At 40.3% G+C, this 24,581-nt stretch overlaps 1 protein-coding gene across 1 annotated transcript in view; it reads left to right on the forward strand.

The window, feature by feature from the left end:
• Positions 1-2,223: 2,223 nt before the first annotated feature.
• LOC134654443 (uncharacterized) overlaps positions 2,224-24,581 on the forward strand; it is an 80,037-nt gene continuing 57,679 nt past the window's right edge. The window contains exons 1-2 of the mRNA XM_063509889.1: positions 2,224-3,964; positions 19,748-19,904. Of these exons, the coding sequence (XP_063365959.1) occupies positions 2,384-3,964; positions 19,748-19,904 (1,738 nt within the window). The 5' untranslated portion in view covers positions 2,224-2,383. The remainder of the gene's footprint in view (positions 3,965-19,747; positions 19,905-24,581) is intronic.

A 24,581-nucleotide genomic window follows, 5' to 3' on the forward strand; every position in this document is an offset into this window, starting at 1 on the left:
GGTACTTCAACGAATTAACACAAAACGTTTGTAAATTATACACTTAAAACCTTCCTCAAGAATCACTCTATTAACAGGTGAAAACCGCATGAAAATCCGTACAGTAGTTATTGAGTTTATCGCGAACATAGAGACAGACAGACGCGGCAGGGGACTTTGTTTTATAATACGTATTGATATTGACTAATAGCTTCTGCCCGTCGGAGCAGTAATGATGCTGCTGCGTAAAATAAAAACGATCAGACCTCAAACTATCTCCACACCAAATTTAATCTTAATCGGCTCAGCGGTTTTACGGCGCAATAGGGTATCTGACTGTATTTAAAATAAATTATTTTACACCATGCATGAAATAAAGCACCAGAAGATTATTAGAGAAACGTAGACAGCAGTTATTTTTAGACACAATTTCTATTATAAAACCCGTATTTTAACACTATAAAGAGTTGTGACGTCACATGCTAGTGTTTCATATAAATTCCATAGTAGCAAAATCGTTTCGACAGTTCGAAAAATGAAACTGATTTGACTAGTAGTCAAATACCCTATTCCCGTGGGGTCATTTTTAAGCTCTAGTCAGTCTTCTATAGTTATTCTAGTTCGTTGTCTACAATAATAACCTGAAATAGAAAATATCTGCCAACAACATACATCACATACTTCCAGCTATGTCCGCTATATCGGGCAATAACCTAATATCAATATAGCACACCGAATTCCTCGGGACCATAAAGCAGTTCACGCTTGGTGAGAGGCCAACTGACGGACGAGTTATGGGCGAGGCTGTACGTCATGCGAGTGTGCCACGGAGTCACGGGACGCCGTAAACCACTGTCGGTACTTGGGTACTTATTTTGAGTGCTCGTGCTCTTTCTACTTATTAGGTAGTAAATGAATGGTTGATTTTATCGCCCGGTCTGGTCTAGTCGGTAGTGACCCTGCCTATGAAGTTGATTGTTCTGGGTTCAAACCCCGGTAAGGGCATTTATTTCTTTGATGACCGGCTGTTTTTTGTGTACATAAATTGTAGTCTGAGTATTCACAACACAAGCGTTCTCGAGCTTATACTGTGGGGTTTAGTCAATTTGTGTAATTAAATGACTTATAAAAAAAGCGGCCAAGTGCGAGTCGGACTCGCCCATGAAGGGTTCCGTATTTAGACGATTTATGACGTATAAAAAAAAACTACTTACTATATCTCGTTCAAACCAATTTTCGGTGGAAGTTTACATGGTAATGTACATCATATATTTTTTTTAGTTTTATCATTCTCTTATTTTAGAAGTTACGGGGGGGGGACACACATTTTACCACTTTGGAAGTGTCTCTCGCGCAAACTATTCAGTTTAGAAAAAAATGATATTAGAAACCTCAATATCATTTTTGAAGACCTATCCATAGATACCCCACACGTATGGGTTTGATGAAAAAAAAATTTTTGAGTTTCAGTTCGAAGTATGGGGAACCCCAAAAATTTATTGTTTTTTTTCTATTTTTGTGTGAAAATCTTAATGCGGTTCACAGAATACATCTACTTACCAAGTTTCAACAGTATAGTTCTTATAGTTTCGGAGAAAAGTGGCTGTGACATACGGACGGACAGACAGACGGACAGACGGACAGACGGACAGACGGACAGACAGACAGACATGACGAATCTATAAGGGTTCCGTTTTTTGCCATTTGGCTACGGAACCCTAAAAATTAAGTAGTTGACCCGAGCGTTATTTGCATTGGTTACAAACTATAAATAAAAAATCCAATAGTTATTCGGATGTCCCTTAAAGGTTAAGATGTTTCCAATTTTTAGTTTCCGAATGGTTACTAAAAGAAATTACCTAGGAATCTATGTATCTAAAAAATTTTTTTACTGCACTATACGAATTGTATATGCTTTGTATATCCTTTCTCGCCATCCGCAACTATTTTATAGACTCATTCTATAATCGATCAATGACACAGAACCACCCAGAACCTCTGATTATAACTGATACACTTATTATTTATCAGAACCAATTACAAAATCCCTACAAACAGTCCAGTAATTAGAAAGAAACGAACTGACAAAGTCAATAGCCTCGGATTTGTAATAAACCTTACCCAAGGACTTCGCACGTATGCGCATAGATCTATAGGTCTGATAAGGCTGTACCGGCGTCGCCCTGACCATCATGCGCTAGGGCGGACTGTCGCATAGGTCAAGGAAGCCAGGGCGGGGGGCGTGGGCGGGCGGTTTGTTTACGGCGGGCGCAGTCCGCGCCGAGCCGCACGCTGCGTGCGCGCGTATCCAGTTCACGGCCGCTCTATTACCGTCCGGCTATTTCGGCGCAGTACACTAGTGTTCAGTTTCGCGCAGGTGTCCCGCCATGCGCGCGCGCTGAGCATGGAGCGCCGCTGCCGGCGCGCCGACGCGCCCGACCCCATGAAGGTGCGCCGCCGCGAGAAGCCGCGCGAGCGGTGGCTGCTAACCCGGAAAACATGGAAGTACATGAGCGATGCTGGCCGGAGACTCGTCCCGGACGGAGCTCAGAACCGCCCGGAAGACGTGCCGAGAATCGAGGCGTACTTCCAAGAGGTGTGTGCGAAAGAACCCAGGTTTCTCCTATGGAGGAAAAGCTCGTATCCAGGAGCGGTGCCCAAGCCGCGGCGAAAGAAACGCCCGCGAGGCGGCTCGGTCCGCTGCCGGTCTCCATCCGACGATTTACCTACACCGGCACGCCCAACCGAGCTATTCATCCCTCACACCTCCGGCGGACGATTCGATATCGCGAAATTGCGAAGGGACTTCTTCGCCTCCCCTTCTCCATCGACTTCGGCCGTGCCGGTCGTTCCGACGATCGACCCCAGGAAGCTGGACGAGGAGGACGAGAGTTCTTTAGTTGATTTGCTTCGCAAGTACCTGAAACTAGAAGAAGACAAGGGCCCGTCGCGGCTCTCGGATTCAGAGGAGTTAGTTAAGACTTTGAGGAGATATCTAAAGCGGCAGTCGGAGAACGTCCCCGCTGACTCCGACGGGGATCCCTCTCAGCGCTCGCTGCTAGAGAACCTCAGCAGGTACTACTGCAGGTCGCCGAACAGGGACCATATAGTGCAAGACCTGTTGACCGACAGGAATCTGTTAAAAAGACTGTATCATGATCTTCGTAAAACTAAGCCTTATAGAGGCGGTAGGAACGGTGGCGGCGGCTACGGGCCCGGCGGGAGTGGGTATGGTGCGCGTGGTGCTTTGCGTGGGACTGGTAGGACTGAGATTCCGTCGCGTTTGGGAAAAGTGGGTTACGATAGCGATTACGATGTGCGTTCTCCGCCTATGTCGCCGCCGCCGCTCATCGAAGTGTTTAGCGAATCATTGGAGGATAAGATGGTGGATTGCGGTACGCAGACGTACCCGATCCCCGAGGAGGTTTTGGTGGCATTGGAGCGTGATTTCAGAGACCGACAGGAAGCGGCGACAACGCCGACAAGTCCGACAAGCCCTCCGCCTGAGAGGAAGCAGACCCGGCGTCGCTCCAGCGTCGACCACGACGACGTTTCTCAATCGGTTAGCGACAAGCTTAAACGTTACTTGAAAATGGCTCGGAAAAAGAGCGTAGACTCTGACAAAGCAGATCGCTTCAAGCGTATAAACTACGATAAAAACCTGCGCAACATTAAACCTAAGTCCCCGGGAGAGGTAGACGATGACGGTCCTCACAAAGGTTGTCAAACGGAGGATGCTTGGATATTAACGTACCGTGATTTGCAATTCGCGTCTGTCGCGTCGACGCCGACGTCCCCGCCGACGCCGACTCACGGTTTCTTGTCGACGCTGCTAGGCCGCAGCGCGCCTACAGTGGCCGGTCCCGCAGGTGGCATGCAGAAGTCGCGCTCGAGCAGCAGCGTGGTGCAGAGCGTGAGCAAGCGGCTGTGGCGGACGCGGAGCCGGTCCTCGAGCCGCGTCGCCGTCGCGGCGTGGACGCCTCAGGTCAGTCGCATCATATTCTGTGTGAAGCTTGCTTGTACAGTCGCCATCATACATAATGGAGCGGCTAAGATGCTCAAAATTATCTGAACATGCACTTTGACGTCTTGATAATACGTATACGTACTAGGCTTTGTTCGGATTCTTGTGAACACCTTAGCCGCTTCGATATATGTAAGTATTGTGTTATCACAATCGTCAATTGAACAAAGCCACTATCGTCAAAGGAGCATTTAAATTGCTCTTGATATTTGAGAATGGGGTTATATTTGGCTGGTCAGGTACAGATGGCGGCAGAATATGTTTTACCTGGTAATCCTACAAATCATGTCAAATTCTTTTTTTATTAATATTGCCTGGATGCTAGCGCTCTAAGCCAAATCCCTTAGAACAGAACTAGAGACAGGTAAAACTTATCTTGGTGCAACCTACAAAAACCTTTGACAGTTGCCAACCCCATTGAAGCTAGGTACAGTCAGCAGCAGAAGTTGCTAAGCGGGCGAGGTGTTCAAAATTACCTTGACGCGCTCTTTATATTCTCTTAACAATAAAGTCGCGTCAAGATCAATTTGAACACCTCGCCCGCTTAGCAACTATTGCTGCTGACTGTACCTATGTTGATTGAACATCTGAATTGCACTTGACATTTTAAAGATCGTGGTAACCTCTAACTTTGTATATTATTTGTAATATCGTGTGTTTGTGCATGGTTGTATTATAGGCAGATAGTAACAGTATTAGCAAAATGGCAAAACTATTAGCTCAGCCATAGAGAAAAAAATACATAGATTGCTCACTCCATACATCAGTTTTAGTACCAAAAAGACTATTAGCATCTAGCATCGAGTAGCGGAACTATCAGTACTGCTACTTGACAATAGATGTAGCACCGACCGGAAAGTTCTCAACAGCATAAAACTTTCCGGTCGGTGCTACATCTATTATCAAGTAGCAGTACTGATAGTTATAGTTCCGCTACTCGATGCTAGATGTAGACACTGAAATTAATAGTCTAACTGATGTATGGAGTCACTCTTGTTTTACTATATTTCACTATGGCTCAGCATACATATGTGGCTTTCCATAAGAGAAGGGTCCTTATGCTTCACATACATAAGGACTTTTCCATCAGAAAAGGGTGCTCTTTGTGCGTAACACCCCACATGCTCCATGTGAACATAAAACGTAAGGAACCTTCTCTGATGGAAAGCCTTAAGTATAATTGTACCTAACGCTGTAATTAAGTTGTATTTACCTTAATCTGATTTGTAAAGCAGTGCCATAAACTATAGTTTGTCAAAGGACTGTCTCATTTCAATAATAGACAGAGACAATCATACTATCTTTGTCTTACACTAGTACTAGCACCCAAAAGAAAAGGATGAGTATAGTTTGGTTTGTTCCTATTTAATGAGAAATTGGTTTGACCAACTATATGACCTTGACACTTAGAGCGGTTTCGCACTACGTCCGATCCGAATCCGATCCGAACCCGTGAAAATATGGGTCTAGAAAACTCGGACCGAATTCGGATATTCGCTTACACGGGTTCGGATCTGATTCGGATCGGACGTAGTGCGAAACCGCCCTTACGGCTGCTATGCATGGTCTGACATAGTCGTTTATAAATAGCGTTATTATAAAACCGTTACATAAATCTATCTCGTGTAGGTACATAATAAAACCTAAAATAAATCTTAAGACATTCGACAGTTTTCCCAGAATTTTTCTCCGTACACAAACTACCTATTCATTTTCATCAATCTCCAGTCTGTGAAATTCTCTGTTTACATTTGAACAATGCTCGCCAGAATCCAGCGTATAATATTTTAAATCTTTCTACATGTTATGGGCGAACACTTAAAAATATATCCAGACGCTTCACAGAGCGATGTTACTATGCTCTCGTTTGATTATAAAACCCGGCCAAGTGCGAGACGGACTCGCGTACGAAGGGTTCCATACCTTTCCGGAATATCGAGCGAAAAACGGCAAGAAAATCACGTTTGTCGTTTGGGGGCCCCACTTAAATATTAATTTTATTCTGTGTTCAGTATTTGTTGTTATAGCGACAACGGAAATAGTACATCATGTGTGAACATTTCAACTGTCTATCACGGTTCATGAGATACCCTGGTGACAGACAGAAAGACGAGCAGTGGAGTCTTTTAGCAATAGGGTCCCGTTTTTACCCTTTGGGTACGGAACCCTAAAAAAGACTTATATTTGTATGGTTAACGAACAAAGGGTCATACAACATTTTAACCTCTCGCATTTTGTACACATATTTAATACACAAACGGGTCTACCGCGATGCGATATAATTTCATGATTCAATATTTGGTATTTTTAGGGTTCCGTTCCCAAAGGGTAAAAAGAGGAGCCTATTACTAAGACTCCACTTTCCGTCTGTCCGTCCGTCCGTCTGTCTGTCACCAGGCTGTAACTCATGAACCGTGACAGCTACTTAGACAGTTGAAATTTTCACAGATGATGTATTTCTGTTGCCGCTATAACAACTAATAATAAAAACAAAATAAAATAAATATTTAAGTGGGGCCATATCGTGATTTTTTTGCCGTTTTTTTGCGTAATGGTACGGAACCCTTTGTGCGCGTGTCCGATCCGCACTTGGCCTGTTTTTTTTTAAGTGCAGAGTCATAGATTTATTGAGAACAAAGATAATTTGATTGAGTTCGAGTGTCTACAGCTGACACAAGAGCCACTAGAGCTAGACCAAGATAAGTCTGCACGCAATGCAAGTATTATTTATAATTTCTATGAAATTATGACGTGTAAACAACAATTTATCGCCACTCGTTTCGAATTTCCTCTTTTTCGCACTTGTATCGAAAATAACTCTTACGCAGGGTGCGTACAGGTGGTATACATTTTTATGGTTCCGTACCAAAAAGGTACAAAAGGAACCCTGTGCGACTCTGTCCATCTGCCTGTCTGTCACTTTGCTAAATATATAGAGAACTACATAAGCATCGATTTGAAATTTGGAATAGTTATGTAGAGGAGAGTATATAATTAAAACACATTTTTTTAGATTTTTTTATTTTTTTTACACACAGTTGCTCTTGTTGTAAGAGATGTACAGAAGTAAGTTAAAACTTCATGAAATGTTTCACTTTACGGAGCGATCCATTTCTTAATAAGTGAACTGACTGCTTTCCTTGTTTCGTTCACTTGCTTTGTTTGCTCACCCCATTCATTACCCCTGAGGTGAAGTATATTATAAGAACCCGCGCCCTCTACAAAGAAAGACACAACGGTGTCTGATAAATTTCTTTGAACCCCCAAGAGCCGATAAGGATCCAACTCTCCATAAGTGAATACCACGTTGGTTACGTTAGGAGTAATTCCACCAAACTTCTGATTAGTCTTCGCTATTCCTTCGTCAATTCTTTTTTCATCGATATCGTAAAACTTTTTACATAGGTCAAGACTGTACTTCAAAGGTTGATGAACGAAAGGTTCTTTCTCCAAGGAACGGAACTGACCATATTCAGAACATTGTAGATACAAATCTGTATAACCCCAGCGCTTTGTAATTTTCACATGATCTACATTACAATCCCAACAATAACGCTCTAGAATTATTTCGTTTGGTATATTTTCGCAGAAGGATTTTATTTGGCCTGGAGTTCCAAAAAATGTGAGGCCATCACAAGAACCATCATATAAAACTGTTTGCCAAAACCATGTTCTATCAATGTCCTTTTTAAATTTATCATTGTTGTCGCAAAGGTGGAATCGATTTATCAACTCGTCAACGCCCTTGCGAGTTTTAAATAACTCATCAATTGAATGGTAATCATTTTCAAGTTTGGTGAGACAATCATGGGTGCCATATTTTTCATATGCGTGGTGGATTTCGTCAAAATATTCTGCGAATTCTTTTTTAGCCAAAAGCGGGGCGTCACTAGCCACGGCGGCGTCTACGAGCTCAGGGTACAGCATGCGCATCCAGGCCGCCAGTCTCCCGGCGTCCTCGACCCCAACAACCACCACCTTCGATGATTCGTAACCTGATTGAGACTTGATACTCTTTACTACATTTGCAAAATCAGCCAATGTTTGCTCAGTGGTTAAAAACTTAAAGTAATCTTTGTCTCTTGGCAAAATGTCATAAATGAAGTTATAAGAATCGTATCTTTGAAGGATAAGGAAAGCGGATCCATTTGTCTCGTTTGCCAATTGTGATATCAATAAAGAACCGTCACCAAGACGTTTTTCCGTATCGTCAGGGAGATAACCCCCTATTTCTATATAAATTGGTGCATTTGGTTGCGAATCGTCGTTATTGCGCGAAGCGAAATAGGTAAAATTAAATGTTCTCTTTTCATTTGGATCAAAATGGTCAAAAGGTAGGGTTATATGTTTTCTAATAACATTATTATTCTGACAACTAGCATAATTCAAGATTAGAATGATCACGAAGCAGAAACTTACAGGATGCATGATGCCAACTTGAAAGCAGGTTTCTTCGTTCCTCTTTCAAAGTGTAAGTGATTATAGTTTCTTTACTCTTTGGTAAGTGGCCTATTTGCCATTGACAGGTCTTTATATACCTAGTAATGTGTTATTGTGCAGCATACTAAGTTTTTATAGCTGCTGACTAATAGTTACTTTTACTGCTATTGATAAATATTAAGTAGTTAAGAGTCCTTTATCGAAATTCTTTGATTTTGCTGTATTGCAAAAAGCTGTCCGAAATTGTTTGGGGTTTAGCATTGTACAGTCGACTTCAAGGATTTTTACACTTTTGCACCTTACGCCTTTGTAATAAGGTGATAAATGGAAACAACTTTAGCGTCGACTGTACCAAGGAGAAGTTTTCGAAGTCGCCAAATATCTATAGGAAAAATCTCAGAAATTTAAATTTATCAATCAACGAAAACATGTATATACTGGCTTTATTACATATTCCTTCTGCCTGTCTAATAGTATGTGATCAAACAGCAACACTTCTAAAAGCATCATCGGTGGACCTTATCACGAAAGGCACAAGGTCCAAAGTACAGTTAACAGTGTAGGCAGGTACCTAAAGTCTATTTTTTTATTCGGTAGACTGAAATGACATTTCATAGTATGACACATGATGAAATGAAATGAAATGTCATTTCAGTCTACGGAATAAAAAAATAGACTTTAATATAATCTCATTTATAATACTTTTTTGAAAACTTCTACACGAATCTTTCCAAATAGAAACTTGCTTTAAATTCTTGTCCATGGTAACTCCAGGTTTAACCTGTTAACCGGGGTTAGTGGGATGGTACAAGTGGCCCTAAGGATTACATACCTATAAGGTTAAGTGGAGAGGTAAGGGAAGCATAGTTTATTTTGGTCGGGGCAAGAGATAACAAGTGTTTATCTTACCTGTAGCCTTTATAATTTTTAGTAGGGCAAATTTAAGTAAAATAGCCGGAAAGTAGCCTTATATTTTTGGCTATAAAATATTTAAAAAACATATAAATAAACTTCACTTTAAAAGTATTTACAAAACTGGCTAGATAATAATTGTTTTGTGATAATACTTCAAACTACATAAAAAATTGGAAATCCTTTATTTCATTTTGGATGGGGTCCGCTTGGCAACTAATCCCAAGATTTCGCGTAGGCACTTGTCTTTGCGAAAGCTACTGCCATCTAACCTTCCAACCAAGAGGGTAAACTAGGCCTTATTGGGGTTAGTCCGGTTTTCTCACGATATTTTCACCGAAAAGCGACTGGTAAATATCAAATGTATTTCGTACATAAGTTCCGAAAAACTCATTGGTACGAGCCGGGGTTTCAACCCCCGACCTCCGGATTGCAAGTCGCACGCTCTTACCGCTAGGCCACCAGCGCTTTCAACTTTATTTATTGAAGCATTATTAAATTTCTAGTAGTCTGTGCGGAAAGAGAAAAGTCGTAGAATGTATTGGACACCATACATTTCACGATTGTTCTTTTTCCGCACAGACTCTAATCATTTAATTTAATTTTTTCTTTCCTCTCTAAGTGCCTTTAACTTTTTATCATGCTATATTATTTGAAATATTGATAAATTAACCTACATAAAAATATTACAACTATGCAACGTGCGAAATGATAATGTATAGTTATCGCTCTGCTAATACAGCACATACATTTACGGAAAATATGTATATTCCAGACATATTTTCGTACAAAAGTATTTGACTTAGGTATTAAACGTTACTTTTGTAGATAAAAAAACAATAATACGCGGCATTTCTGAAAAGAACTTACTAGAAGCCCGATTCGGATTTAACAATTCGTTACAGTTTTGATCTCATTTCGATACGACCTTGAAGATTTCTCTCGCTGATTGGTGCATGCGAAATGACATACGTGAGATACGCGCCAATCAACAAGATAATCGTCAAGGTCATATCAAAACTAGGGCCCCTATTCGAGATGTACAACTGTCAGATTTCGCGTCCACTTCAATTCAACAGTTGATTGAATCGCATGTTCATCAACTGCGGATAATATCATTTGGTACAACGAATAATTCACCAAAAATCAACTTTAATATTACTACTTTAAGGTTTGTAATGGTTTGGTTTGGTTGCCACCTAACTGTGGATTTGCTAATGTCAAATTTCGACACAGAATTGTTCTGATTCAACGGGAGTTCAACACGATACGTCAAACGTCGCTTGTCGAATACCCTCGCTGTTCAAAAGTGTAACAAATTGTTAAGTTAGAATCGACTTCTTAGACCAATAATAAAATACTAGCTTTTGTAAGTCATACCACGTGTAAAGTGCGTGCTTCATGACAGGTGATGTACCTAGATGGCGCTGTACGGCTCTGTGCATTTTGTGGGTAGCTAAAAGTTGACGCTTGACAGTTTGGTGACCACAAAAGATGGTACAGTACAGCTCCATCTAGTTCGCCTGTCAAATTAGGATATTCTTTGCTTAGACTTTAAATCTCTATTAGTACAGTCACCTGCAATAATATGTTACACAACGAAGGCCGCAACTATCTGACAAGATCTTGTTTATAGAGCCATAAGAGGGTGTCATATTGCGGCCTTCTCAGAGTAACATATTATTGCAGATGACTGTACATCACTACACCTTATAAAACAAAGTCCCCCGCCGCGTCTTTGGTGTGTTTGTTTATGTGTTCGCGATAAACTCAAAAACTACTGGACAGATTTTCATGCGGTTTTCACCTATCAATAGAGTGATTCTTGAGGAAGGTTTAGGTGTATAATTTGATAACCCGTGCAAAGCCGGAGCGGGTCGCTAGTAGTATATAGTTAATCAAAAGCGCTTTAGAAAATACACCTAAAGTACCACATAAATAATGGCAAAATGTTTTATATTTAAACCAATCTATAATGATCTTCCGCCAATCAGGAGTCATTGAACACTAAATTCCACACACTTACAAACAAAATCATAACACTCAGCGGCGGCCAGCAAAATATTTACGCAAACTTATAGTTTAAATTTATAACGCAAACGTCGGGCCAGAAACATGAAATATGCGCGCGATGATCATCCGCCGGCGATTTAGCTTGTTACTTCAATATGTTAAACGTATAACTATTTGCTTGCTGTAATTTTTATGGCCTACGTGTCAGAATTGGTGTTTCCAGTTGTGGAAGAACCGATGTGGTATTTGTTAGTGGCGAAAATATTGTTTTCTTGAATAATTATTTCGAATAAACTTTGAAGATTTCAAACGGCGGCAAATCTTCAGCATATTTTTAAAATATGATCGTAACTTCGGTTGTAAGGCGGCGGTTAAGTTCTTGAGACTTAGAGACAAGGTCTAGCTTTTCCTTAGGTTTGATGGACAACCAGCGCCTTCCTCTCTTAGTACCAGTTGCACCATCCGTACGTGACATACTGATGAACGTTACCCGGCGCGCCGCTGCGTTTTACTATGAAACTCTCCATACAATAAAAATTTGCGAACTCTTTAACGAAAACAAACAGTTTGGTAGGTATAACCGACCCTTAGTCTGCAATTGGGAAAATGCTAAGCTTATTCGTCTTTAAAATCTGTTTTGTGAGCTGCAACTCCGTTTATATATTACATTTTCGCTTAACATAGGTAAAAACTAGCTTCATTCAGACAAGCGCATGCCTTCAACCAACCCGTAGCCCAGCATAATAATAATAACTTAATACCACCATAATAAAAGCATAATACCACCCGTATTCCATCTGTCCAATATCTTTGTCAAATGTCATTGCATCTCACTCTCTCGTAAGCAAAATGTGAGACAAAATACTCATTGGACTGGTGGAATACCACCCTTACCAACCACCTCATTTAAGCGGTGGACGGCAGAAAATTTAAAAGGTTTAAAGTTGTAGGTGTAGTTAATCATCTGACGTACGTACGTTGGACAGGTGTGATAAACTGTCGGTGAACATTCACATATGTCTCAACCCAGACGCAAACAGGGGCTGATTCAGTTTTAATAATTTGATTTTGGTACGATCTTGAATTGTGATCCGAGCTTTAGCGTCCACGCTGTGTTCAAGAATGTTAAATACATAATTTAAAATTTTGTTACAAGAATTTTATGACTTGGGTCAAGTTATACATATTTAATCAGATTTGCCCATTTTTTTTCAATATTTTGGTAACAAGGAAAGTGGTTCTTGGCCCAAAACCCATAATAAATATACAAGACTTTTTATTTCTTGGACGAAGACATTTTAGAGTCTCCGTAGATAAAAATTCTAAAAGATCTTGAAACAGAATATTCCCTGGTTCAAGAACTTTTTTATCTGTGGAACGACACAACTGAAGGCCGTATCAAGATAATGAAAATATCAAAACGTGAATACAGAATCGGGCACAGTATCTTACAGAATTACCTGGCGCCTACGCGTGCCCTAATGAAGACAGGAATAGCCCTTTATAAATAGCAATCGCAAATATGCGGTGCAAAGTTAAACTGTGCAGGCAAGGTTTATTACCAGGGACTTTGGTACGCGTATTAATACATTTCATTGAATTTTCTTTGACAAAGTGCGACAATATTTAATCAAACGGTGTCGTCAACGCCATCTAGCCGAGCATAGGCCAAAGGTGTGTGTGCCATCTATCCGAGAATGACTTTTTCTTGATTTCCGAGGCACGTTTTTTCCTTAGACTTTATTCATCTTATACGGGGTTACATGTCTTTGCATATATTTAACGTGATCCAACTTGGGAAAGCAACCAGTATTTTATCTGAGCCTGGAAATTATGGAAACGGACGTAGCGTTCTAAATCAGATGCGTTTTTCCTGATAAAGCTCTGTTTTTCTAGGATAGTGGTGCCATCATATAGCGGCCGTCTCCATAGAAAAACAATAGCGACCATACAAAGTAAATAAAGACGATTTACAAGGGGGTGCCCGAGCCTCCCGACTGCCCAATGGTCCCCTACCTCCTCTACGGCTAAATATCAGGGATGTTGCGAATATCCGCATCCGCATCCGCAACCGCATAAAATCGATGCGGAGTTTAATGCGGATGCGGATGTGGAACAGGTCGGTACAGGAACGTCTTAGCATCGGCTTAAGTGCTAGACTGCTAGGTAATTTAGTCATTAGCCAAAAAAACCTATTAGAAATGAGCAGTCAAGCGTGAGTGGGACTTAATGTACGGAACCCCTGGAACGCGAGTCCGACTCGCATTTGGCCGGTTTTTTGAAATAAAAATTACTAAAATGTAATATTGGACGTTTTTTATGTACCTATCTTGACATCCGCATCCGCATCCGCATCCGCGGATGTGAGCCTTTAAAAATCCGCATCCGCATCCGCGGATGTCAAAAAATCGGCATCCGCAACATCCCTGCTAAATATTATGGATAGAGTAGTATTTTGTATGGAGTCGGCAGCTATATGACAGCACCGCTATCCTAGGAAACCAGAACTCAACCGTGTTTGTTGTTGTCTCTTGTCCTTGTCCGTTGTCTCCTGTAAATAGTACTGAAAATGCAAGCTTGGCCGTTGCAGTAGGCTAATACATATTTATCATGAATATATCGTTATATATTCATGATAAATATGTATTAGCCTTCTGCGACGGCTGATCTTGTATTTTATTGAAGACTGAATAATAAAAGTAATAAAATACGTAAGACACCAACATTAATCTGAACCACTGAAGCATGAGTACACAGTATAAATAAATTGAATGAATTATAATTAAAGTAAATTAAGTATAATTGAATATTTTATTAAATGCGCCAGATGCCCCGGCCTGGTCTAACGTGAGTCATCCTTAAATCATGCCTGTGAAGCCGCGGTCCTGGGTTCAAATCCCAGTAAGGGCATTTATTTGTGTGATGAGCACAGATATTTGTTCCGGAGTCTTGGGTCCTTTATATGTATTTATGTTTTGGTATATTATACATATATATCGTTGTCTGAGTACCCACAACACAAGCCTTCTTGAGCTTACTGCGGGACTTAGTCAATCTGTGTAAGAATGTATTTCTTTATTTATTTAATCATATTATAAGTCGAAATACTGGCTAATACTATAACCGTGTCTCTAACGGACGTTTTATCGTCGAGTGACAGACAGATAGGGCACTAGCTTTAATATCAATTTAAACGTTACGAGGTGAGAAATGGCACAGTTTGTTTGTGGTACAGTTATGTGGGTTAGCTCGTTTCATGGCTTCGTTAATGTAGTGATGAGAGATTAGTTAATTGGTTGGAGAAATATTGCATTTTTTTAGTGAAATCTCTTGATATTTTGATTATAAAGCATGGCTTGCGATTTCGCAATAAATTCGCGTAAATTTTATTCGATAGCGTGACGTGACGTACGCATTTGCGTTAAGTGTCCTTTTTATGGAATTTTGAGTTTACAAAACATCCCACTTGGCGCGCTGTTCAAAATCCCATACAAAATAGACATAATGCAAACGCAAATGCTCTTCACGCTATCGAATTAAATTAACACACTGATGTATAGTTTGTTAAAGTTTTGTGTAACCTGTGATTTTTTTTAAATTTTTAAGTATTAATACCTACTTAATACTTAAAAATTGTACTTAATTCAATTCAAAATTATTTATTTTTAACACACGTTTACAGATATAGGTGCTGAATCCTCATTTTAAGTTAAAAACTTGTGTTAGGAGGTAATCGCTCTTTCATACAGGGTTCAGCGCTAAAAATAGAAATAACCTATAACTTAATATAATCTTAAAATGCTATTCTTGACTAATTACTTAATTACTTTAATACTTAAGTATAAGAGAGCAGTACATTTTTGAAGTGAAAACTTCTTTAGCGGCGCTGTGCACTTTTTGAGGTGGGGAAAAATGGCAAACTCGAGACAGCGTACGACGATCACGTGACCGTAAGATTTAGATGGCCACTCATTTAGATGGCATTTAAATCAATAAAGAAAAACTCAATGACATTACATGATTTTCGCTGGTATTAATATAACTCGAGTACTAACAGTGATGTGCTTAGGGGTTTCAAGTAATTAACGCTAACGCTAGATGGCGTTAACCTCAATTATACGTAGTGCATTCTGCACTAGTCATTGAGTTTTCACTTCTGCCGGCACTCCCTGAGTACAACCCGTTGTTTTTTTTATAGGATTTGTTTTTCGCTCCTAATTCTTATCATTTTAAAAACATCTAACAAAGTTAAATTAGCTGTAGTTAATTATCTACATCGAATTGTGTAAAAATATTTTCTATAAATTTTAATATCCAGACAGGAAAATGTGTACTAAATACGTTCGTATAGTATGGAAAGGCTAAAGAATGACTCACGCCAGGCCGGGCCGGGCCCGGACAAAGGGGTCCGACATGTCAAAGATTTAAAGGTTCAAAGATTCTAAGATTCAAAGATTCAAAGATTCAAAGATTCAAAAATTCAAAGATTTTATTTGTTCAACATAGGTAAGTTACAAGATGTTAAATAAATGTTTCAGTGTCACTATGTCGTGCCTATTGGCATACATATTCTATGACGGCTGATCGGTGGTGCTTTCCATAGAAAACAAAGGGCCGGAGGGCCCGGTCTAGCGTGAGTCATCCTTCATTGGACAACCGTGCGAGACCGGTTGTCCAATTAGCTAGTGTAAGGCCTGAGTGGACGCTCGAGTTGGGCGTGCAGCGGGGCGGGGCGTGCGGCGTGCATGTTAAGAGTGCTATTACATTTCGGGGATGAGCGAGTTTAGGTATTTTACGCGCTGCGGCAGGCCCCGCGATCTCAGGTCGCCGAACCCTTCCACCGCATTTTCCCTCGGTCGCACTACAATGATGGATTAAACATTCTTGATCCGATCGTGAAGCATATTGAAATCAATCATAACAACACTAACTGTACTTTAATATCAAAGTCCTAAAAATGTTATTTGGTACGAAAATACTAAATCCAGTGCAAATATACATACTTATGTAGGTCATTATTACTAGAAAGAAATTATACGTACTTACTTAGGTACTCGCTTATTTTCATTTTTCGTCATTGCATATGGTACCTATAGGTTGTATAGTGAAACTATTTTAGCTATATAATAAAACCTTTAATTTGTATCTTAAGTTTAGAAACGAGCTGATACTAAGCATCTGATGATGAAGCCTGATGATGATGATGATGAAGGTGGTCACGGATCAACCATGTAGTAACATGATTAGGCTCGTTTGATTCGTCTCAACAAGATCTTTGGCACTAGGTGACACTCAGGGTCTGATAATGGAGCTGGAAGGTGGCCACTGGTACCAGTCAACTATGCAATTAAACCACTTCGTGTTTGAGCTCGTTTGATTCGTCTCAACAAGATCTTTGGCACTAGGTGATACTCAGGGTCTGATGATGGAGCTGGAAGGTGGTCACCGGTACCATTCAACCATGCAACTAAACCACTTCGTGTTTGGGCTCGTTTGATTCATTTCAACAAGATTTTTGACACAAGATATGACTCAGGGTCTGATGATGGAGCTGGAAGGTGGTCACCGGTACCAGTCAACCATGCAACTAAACCACTTCGTGTTTGAGCTCGTTTGATTCGTTTCAACAAGATCTTGGACACTAGGTGATATTCAGGGTCTGATGATGGAGCTGGAAGGTGGTCACCGGTACCAGTAAACTATGAAACTAAACCACTTCGTGTTTGGGCTCGTTTTATTCATTTCAACAAGATCTTTGACACAAGATAGGACTCAGGGTCTGATGATGAAGCTGGAAGGTGGTCACCGGTACCAGTCAACCATGCAACTAAACCACTTCGTGTTTGAGCTCGTTTGATTCGTCTCAACAAGATCTTTGACACTAGGTGATACTCAGGGTCTGATGATGGAGCTGGAAGGTGGTCACCGGTACCAGTCAACCATGCAACTAAACCACTTCGTGTTTATGCTCGTTTGATTCGTCTCAACAAGATCTTGGACACTAGGTGATACTCAGGGTCTGATGATGGAGCTGAATGGTGGTCACCGGTACCAGTCAACCATGCAACTAAACCACTTCGTGTCTGGGATGACAACCTTCCAGCTGCACATCAGACCCTGTGAGTACTATGTTGTGTCAAAGATCTTGTTGAGACAAATCAAACGAGCTCAAACATGAAGTGGTTTAGTTGCATGATTGACTGGTACCAGTGACCACCTTCCAGCTCCATCATCAGACCCTCAGTACTATCTTGTGTCAAAGATCTCGTTGAGAGGAATCAAACGAGCCCAAACACGAAGTGGTTTAGGTGCATGGTTGACTGGTACCGTTGACCACGTTCCAGCTTCATCGTAAGACCCTGAGTTCTATCTTGTGTCAAAGATCTCGTTGAGAGGAATAAAACGAGCCCAAAGACGAAGTGGTTGAGTTGCGTGGTTGACTGTTACCGGTGCCAACCTTCCAGCTCCATCATCGGACCCTCAGTACTATCTTGTGTCAAAGATCTTGTTGAGACGAATCAAACGAGCCGAAACACGAAGTGGTTTAGTTGCATGGTTGACTGGTACCGTTGACCACCTTCCAGCTTCATCATCAGACCCTGAGTTCTATCTTGTGTCAAAGATCTCGTTGAGAGGAATCAAACGAGCCCAAACACGAAGTGGTTTAGTTGCGTGGTTGACTGGTACCGGTGACCACCTTCCAGCTCCATCATCAGACCCTGAGTCCTATCTTGTGTCAAAGATCTTGTTGAGACGAATCAAACGAGCCGAAACACGAAGTGGTTTAGTTGCATGGTTGATTGGTACCGGTGACCACCTCCCAGCTCCATCATCAGACCTATATATTCTGATTCTGACATGTCATCAAAAGCATTTGTATTCAGCCATTTTTTAATTTAGTACCTATAAAATATCAGATCATTTCAAATATCTTTAATGCTGTCCGGTAGTTACATACTATACTATAAAACCAAATACACAGTACTAGGATCAAAGTTTCTCAGTCGCCGTATACACGCACTGTCACGCACACAGTATAGCATTTTACACGGCGCCTGCCGCACACAATGATAAAAAACCTCGTCGTCGCCGTTGAAAACGTGCGGAGCCGACCGACACACGTCCTACCTCTACAAGCTCTGCCGCGGCACTGAGCTCACGACCGCGCGTCATCGGTAATATTAGAGTCGTTTTCAAAAAATTGCCAAAAAATTATAGTAGAATTTCATAAACACTAATGTATACCATCAGTATAAGCAAACGCTGTAGATTGCTTGAGTATGAAAATGACTTCGATATTAAGTAGAATTTCGTAGGAATTGACACTTGTTTCGGAGAGAAAATTGAGTTTGTTTTTCTTCGATTTTCTCTTTCTCAAAGGTATTTAGGAAAAATGTCAAAAGTAATTCCTAATGTACAGGGTATTAGTAAAACAAAATAGCCAGCTTTACCAGAGTAAACTTCTCAACATTTACAAATACGAGCTCACAATTTAGTGCTTCACGTGGTTTTTCGGAAACAACCATCAGAAAAAAAATCATTACTAATTTAATAAGCCCTTTTTCCAATATTTAAAAAGTAATTCCTAAAGATAAGAAGACAGTTTTACCGTAACAAGTACTCATTGTTTCTAATAATGACCCTAAAGTACTGAATGTCATCGAGGAATATCATTAATTTTGCATTATTTTGACTTTTCTTGTTGGAGCGCTCTTAAACAAATGCAAGCGTATAGTAACGGCCTTAGTGCACGCTGCTCAAATTACTCCCGACGCCACGCTGCACGCCCCGCCGAACGCTCCGCTTCGAGCGTCCACTCAGGCCTTGCACTTAAGAGCCAACCGGAGCTAAGATTTAAATATTTTAGGTAAATATACCCGTCTCGCTAACGGAAGCGGCTCCTAAAACTAGTGCGATAAGGACAAGGCGAAAAATCCTGCGTAAAAATCTCAAAAATCGAGGTTTCGTACTCGACTGTTTCCTCCTCCAAAACTGAACCAATCGTAACCAAATTTGGAAATCTAAATGATTATGACATTATCTGTGTCGGACCGTTTTGCTTTTTTGGCTAATTGATATAAGTTTTGAATAGCGCGCCTCTCATTGCGGCATAATCAATTAGGCCATTTTGGCCATTTTTGAAAGGCTCTAGCGCCTTAAAAAACAAAAATATCAAAAAAAGCAAAACGGTCCGACACAGATATTGACAATATTAATCTGTGTTGAAAAAATCATTGCTCTAGCTTCAAAACCCACGGAGGAAACAGTCGAGTACGTTTGTATGGAGAAATGACCACTCCTGTTGGCTCTTAACTTACATTTAAATCTTCCTTGGATTGGACCCGATGATGGTGTGATGACGTAGCGCGTTATGTGCAGGGCAGCTGTTCGTGGGCCGACGGCGCCGGGCGCTCGGTGCGGCTCGCTGACACCTCGCTGCTCACGCTCAGCGAGGTCGAGCGGCGGGCACTGCAGCAGGCAGCCCTAGCGAGGCTTCAGCAGCTCAATATTGGCACCAATATCAAGATACCTGAAGGTAAGAGTTTCTTTTTAATAGGGAATATTACGCGTAGGGGGCGCCACTTCCACAATCCGTCACAATCTAAGGGTGTACCGCAAACGGTAGAGTCGAAATTTTGTTATCTAACCTCTCTAGCGAGGTTACAACAGCTGAATATATTAGACACCACGCGAACTTTCGAGATATACAATTTGGGAAAGTATCCGTGGGTGACAAATACTTTCCTACGTTACTATTGACGCTGACATCAGCAACTGGGTCAAATATGGCTTCTAAAATTCAATGATAGCTACAAATAGCTGGAAGTACTTCTATAGATACCTTAACCGCCGCTCGACACCCACCGTTCGATTCCCAGTCTGTACACTGTGTAAAGTGCAATATCAACCACACGCCGGCCTGCTGAGTCTCAGTTTATTTTCGCGCGACCTCTTCGCCGCAACCCGAGTCCGTTGGCGCGGCTGAAGTATGTTGTTGCAATAACCGGGAAATTACTTACACACAACCAAAACATTTACATCATCACAAACATTCATAATGACATCCTTATTTATGAAAACAAAAACAACTCGTAATTCTTTCGTGAATATTTTTGCCGCTTTCTACCAAACGTAGCACAGATATCAAAGAGATCGATAAAATATAAAGAATTTCAAAGCATAGTTGGCAAAACGAATGGCAAAATCATTTGTAACTTTATTCCGCACAACACTTAACCTAACCTATTCTACAAAATGTATATATACAATTACGATTTAAGACGGTAACTGATTAAACTATATCCCTTCTCCAAAATTAAAATGTTAGAAAGTACAACACCGCCTTTACAACTAAAACTTGGGTGTTTAATCTTCACCACTTTAACACATAGGTAGCTGTCTGATGTCACAGACAGACCTCCAGCAAACACATGTTTAAGTTCTGCCGTATATTGACACATTTATCTGCCAGACACATCTGAACGTATAGCACTATAATACGTCCCACAGCTGAGCACAGGCCTCCTCTTATGGGCGAGAGGGCTTGGGCTATAACTCTACGCTGGCCCAATACGAGTTGGGGATTTCACAAACACCTCTGAATTGAATTTTGCGTAACTATGCAGGTTTAGTCACGACATTTTTCTTCACTGAAAAGCTAGTAGTAAATGTCAAATGATTTTCCGTACATAAGTTCCGAAAAACTCATAGGTAGAAGGCAGGATTTGAACCCGCTACCTCCGCATTAAAAGTCAGACGTCAAATCTACTCGGCAACCACCGCTTCATCACTAGCTATACCAAAAGGTCGTGCAGATCCCACAGGTGACCCAGTCCACAATGCTCTATAAATACGCTGACACGACGACAAGCTTTCCAAGATGGCTACCAAATAAATGTTACGCAATGATGACGCGGCGCGTGACGTCACGAGAGCACTCTAGAATATATTTTGATCATCTTTTTTTGCTTTTATCATTAGACAATTGGCTGCAGACGTCGTAAATACAACATACATTGTTTTAAAAAAATTGAGGTTATTTACAGTTGCAGATTGTGACGTGGCTTGTGACGTCACGGTGTCCCAAAATAGAAGATAGTTACGATGCTGCATTTATCTTTTTACGATCGAGAATGGACATTGACTTAACTGTGTAGGTATTCAACAGCAGTTGATACAGTAGCATTGTCATTACTAATTGCTGTTGATTCAACTTCACTACATAGTAAATAATGTCGCTTCCCGCTGTCTATCTGTAAGTATGTCTGTATGTATGCTTAAAGCTTTAAAACTACGCAACGGATATTAATGCGGTTTTTTAATAGATAGAGTGATTCAGGGGAAGGTTTATGTATAATTTGTTAACCCATGCGAAGTCGGGGCGGGTCGCTAGTAGGGAATAAATAAAAATAATTGTACCTATTCAATATTTTGATTTGTATTTCTAAGTAGTCACAGCACTATGTATAAATTATAAACTAAATTATGTCATGTACATGCTAGAGAAAATTAGGCTGAAAACGAACCGGCGTTTTCGGCTTAGGGCCGGTTGCAGTTGGCTTGCAGTTGGCGCGCAGTTCCCATACAAATTGCAGTTGGGTTACAGTCCGTCTGTATCGGCCCTTACGCTGCTAACGCCCTAAATTGCATTTCTACTTCTAAATTGGGAATTAAGATGTCTACATGTGTATGTGGACAGTTACATAAGATTGATTTATGCTACTTTAATACAAGCACCCTGTATCCAAATACTTGGCATCGATAGTCTATAGTAGAAGTCACATGACATATACAATTCTTATGTTTCCAAATTAAAAAGTCGACCTTTACAAGAGGTATCTTTGTGTATAAACGCTTTTTCATATAGTCAGGTTATTTATTATTTTTGATAGAATCTGCACGTAGGTGTCTTAATTGATTATAGTATTTTGTACGGTGCTGTGCCTTTGTGGCAATTAATTATAAACAATTCGAAGTGTGTGTCGAGTGTGTCATAACTGAACTATAAATACGTGTGTGGGAGTATGGGGAATTCCCTTAAATCGCCAAGACTTGGTAAGAGTTAAAAAAATAGGTAACTGAATTTATAGGTACTTCTATGCTTACTGGTAGGCGAATAAGAGTCGCTTTTTAACACCACGTCATTGACATTGTCTTTATCACGCTATCACCTCGACAAATACGAGCATCATATCCATATGGCGGCCTAGTCAAGATGACAATTGTTGCAAAGGTTGGCCATCGCTATCCAACGTGGCAACGCGGCCAGTGTGATGGGCACCTTTGCACCCGGTACAGCTCCCGGAGGTCTTTTTGATTAGTTTATTTGTAGGTAACTTGTGTTTAAATATTCGGACTTTTATTCAAGTATTAAGTTTTAAGTTATGTTACGAATGTTGACGAGTATTCAGTCGACTTTGCACGTTTAGTGTTGATTGATTGATTATAATTAAATGCGCAATCAATTCGTTGTTTACGCATGACACATTTATAAGAAATGCTGTGATTTAATTCTCGGAAAACATTGTAGCTTTTTGCGCACTCTTTAATAGAGAACACAAAACTGATTACTTATTTCTTAACTGCTAGAAGGTTTTTATTACTTAATCTTTGGATAAGGAAATTTCATTCAATTGTATAGGTATTTATATTAGGTACCTATATTTGTGAGGTACTTTTAATTGAAACTTGCCTAATTAACGTAGGGATACAAATATAGACACGTTTGATTTTTGTAATGTCGAGGGTGTTAAAATATGTAAAAACAATGATACCTACTTATGTCATGTCTAATAAATGTGTTACGGACTTCTAATTCAATGGTCACACATATTCAGGGTCACATTTGACTTGTTACAATCGCAGATCGACACATTGCTGCTTAACCGTTTTTCTTTCTACTTCTTGATTACATATTAACTCACATTTATAGACGGGTCTAACGCGAAATTTATTCAATTACCTTTATATACCGACGTTTCGACACAGGTTTCACTGGTCATGGTCGCGGCCAACTGATGTCCCAGCAAAATGTCAAAACAGAGATTTGTGCAACTACCCGACGAAAAGTGTATGAAAAAGTTTGGGGTAGACATCACATTTTCAAACCACCCACTACTCATAATGTTAATTATTGTCAATAGTCCGACACGCAACACTCACAATATCCACGCACACGTCCGAAGATAGATCCTTTGGCTTTAACTTCTGTATCACTGGTTCCCAAGTTGGCGATAAGTTGAATCCATCCTCCCTATTAAAATTCCTGGGGTGTTTCTTGATTTCAATTGCTTCTCGCACAACTCGAGGATAATAATGGCGTTCAGTGGAGACAACTTTTGGTCTATGCAACTCAATCCAGTGATTTGTGCCAGATGTAAGAAAGGTATATAAAGGTAATTGAATAAATTTCGCGTTAGACCCGTCTATAAATGTGAGTTAATATGTGTTCAAAACGCGAAGGTTTTAAATATTATACTTCTTGATTGCTATGAACGACGTGCATAACAATTTTTGACGTTAAACAAAAAACTCGTTTAGAGCATATCAAAAATCCAGGCGTAGGCGATGCTAAGGCTAGTCTTAAAATAAAGCTAATTCTTTAGTAACTGGTCTGAACTCTCTATTAATAACAACATGTAATCAGGAGGCTGGTTCTGATTTGATAATGTGATATGGTTTTGATATTTTGATATGACCTTAAGTCGCACCAATAATTGCGAGCGAAATGCCATATGAAACGACTCCGAAAGCGTGTGCGTAACTTACATTCTATGCATCTCGCTCGTACTCGCATACGTTACGTTCATACGTACATACGTATGAACGTAATTGTCTACTTTCCTACTAGTCAAATCAGCTTCTTTTAGAACTGTCAAAACGATTTTCTAATATGGAATTTATATGAAAACATGTATTATAGTGAGGTCACGGTCAACTCACCTACTTTTTATATTTCAATCCGATTGATTAAATGGAAATTGTATTTAAAATAACTGCTATCTATGTTTTTCTAATAATTATCTGGTGTTTTATTTCGTGCACAGTGTGAAATAATTTATTTTAAGTAGAGGAAAGTACCCAATTAACGCAGACGTTATCGAATACCTATGTCAGGTTGACACTGCTAAGGCAGTCGTGATACAGGCTACGGGAGGCCTAACCAAGATGACATCCGTACCGTACCTAGACCGTAGCTAAATATTGGTTTTTA

Source organism: Cydia amplana, chromosome 15 (assembly GCF_948474715.1).
Source record: "Cydia amplana chromosome 15, ilCydAmpl1.1, whole genome shotgun sequence".
In the NCBI taxonomy this organism is placed as follows: domain Eukaryota; kingdom Metazoa; phylum Arthropoda; class Insecta; order Lepidoptera; family Tortricidae; genus Cydia; species Cydia amplana.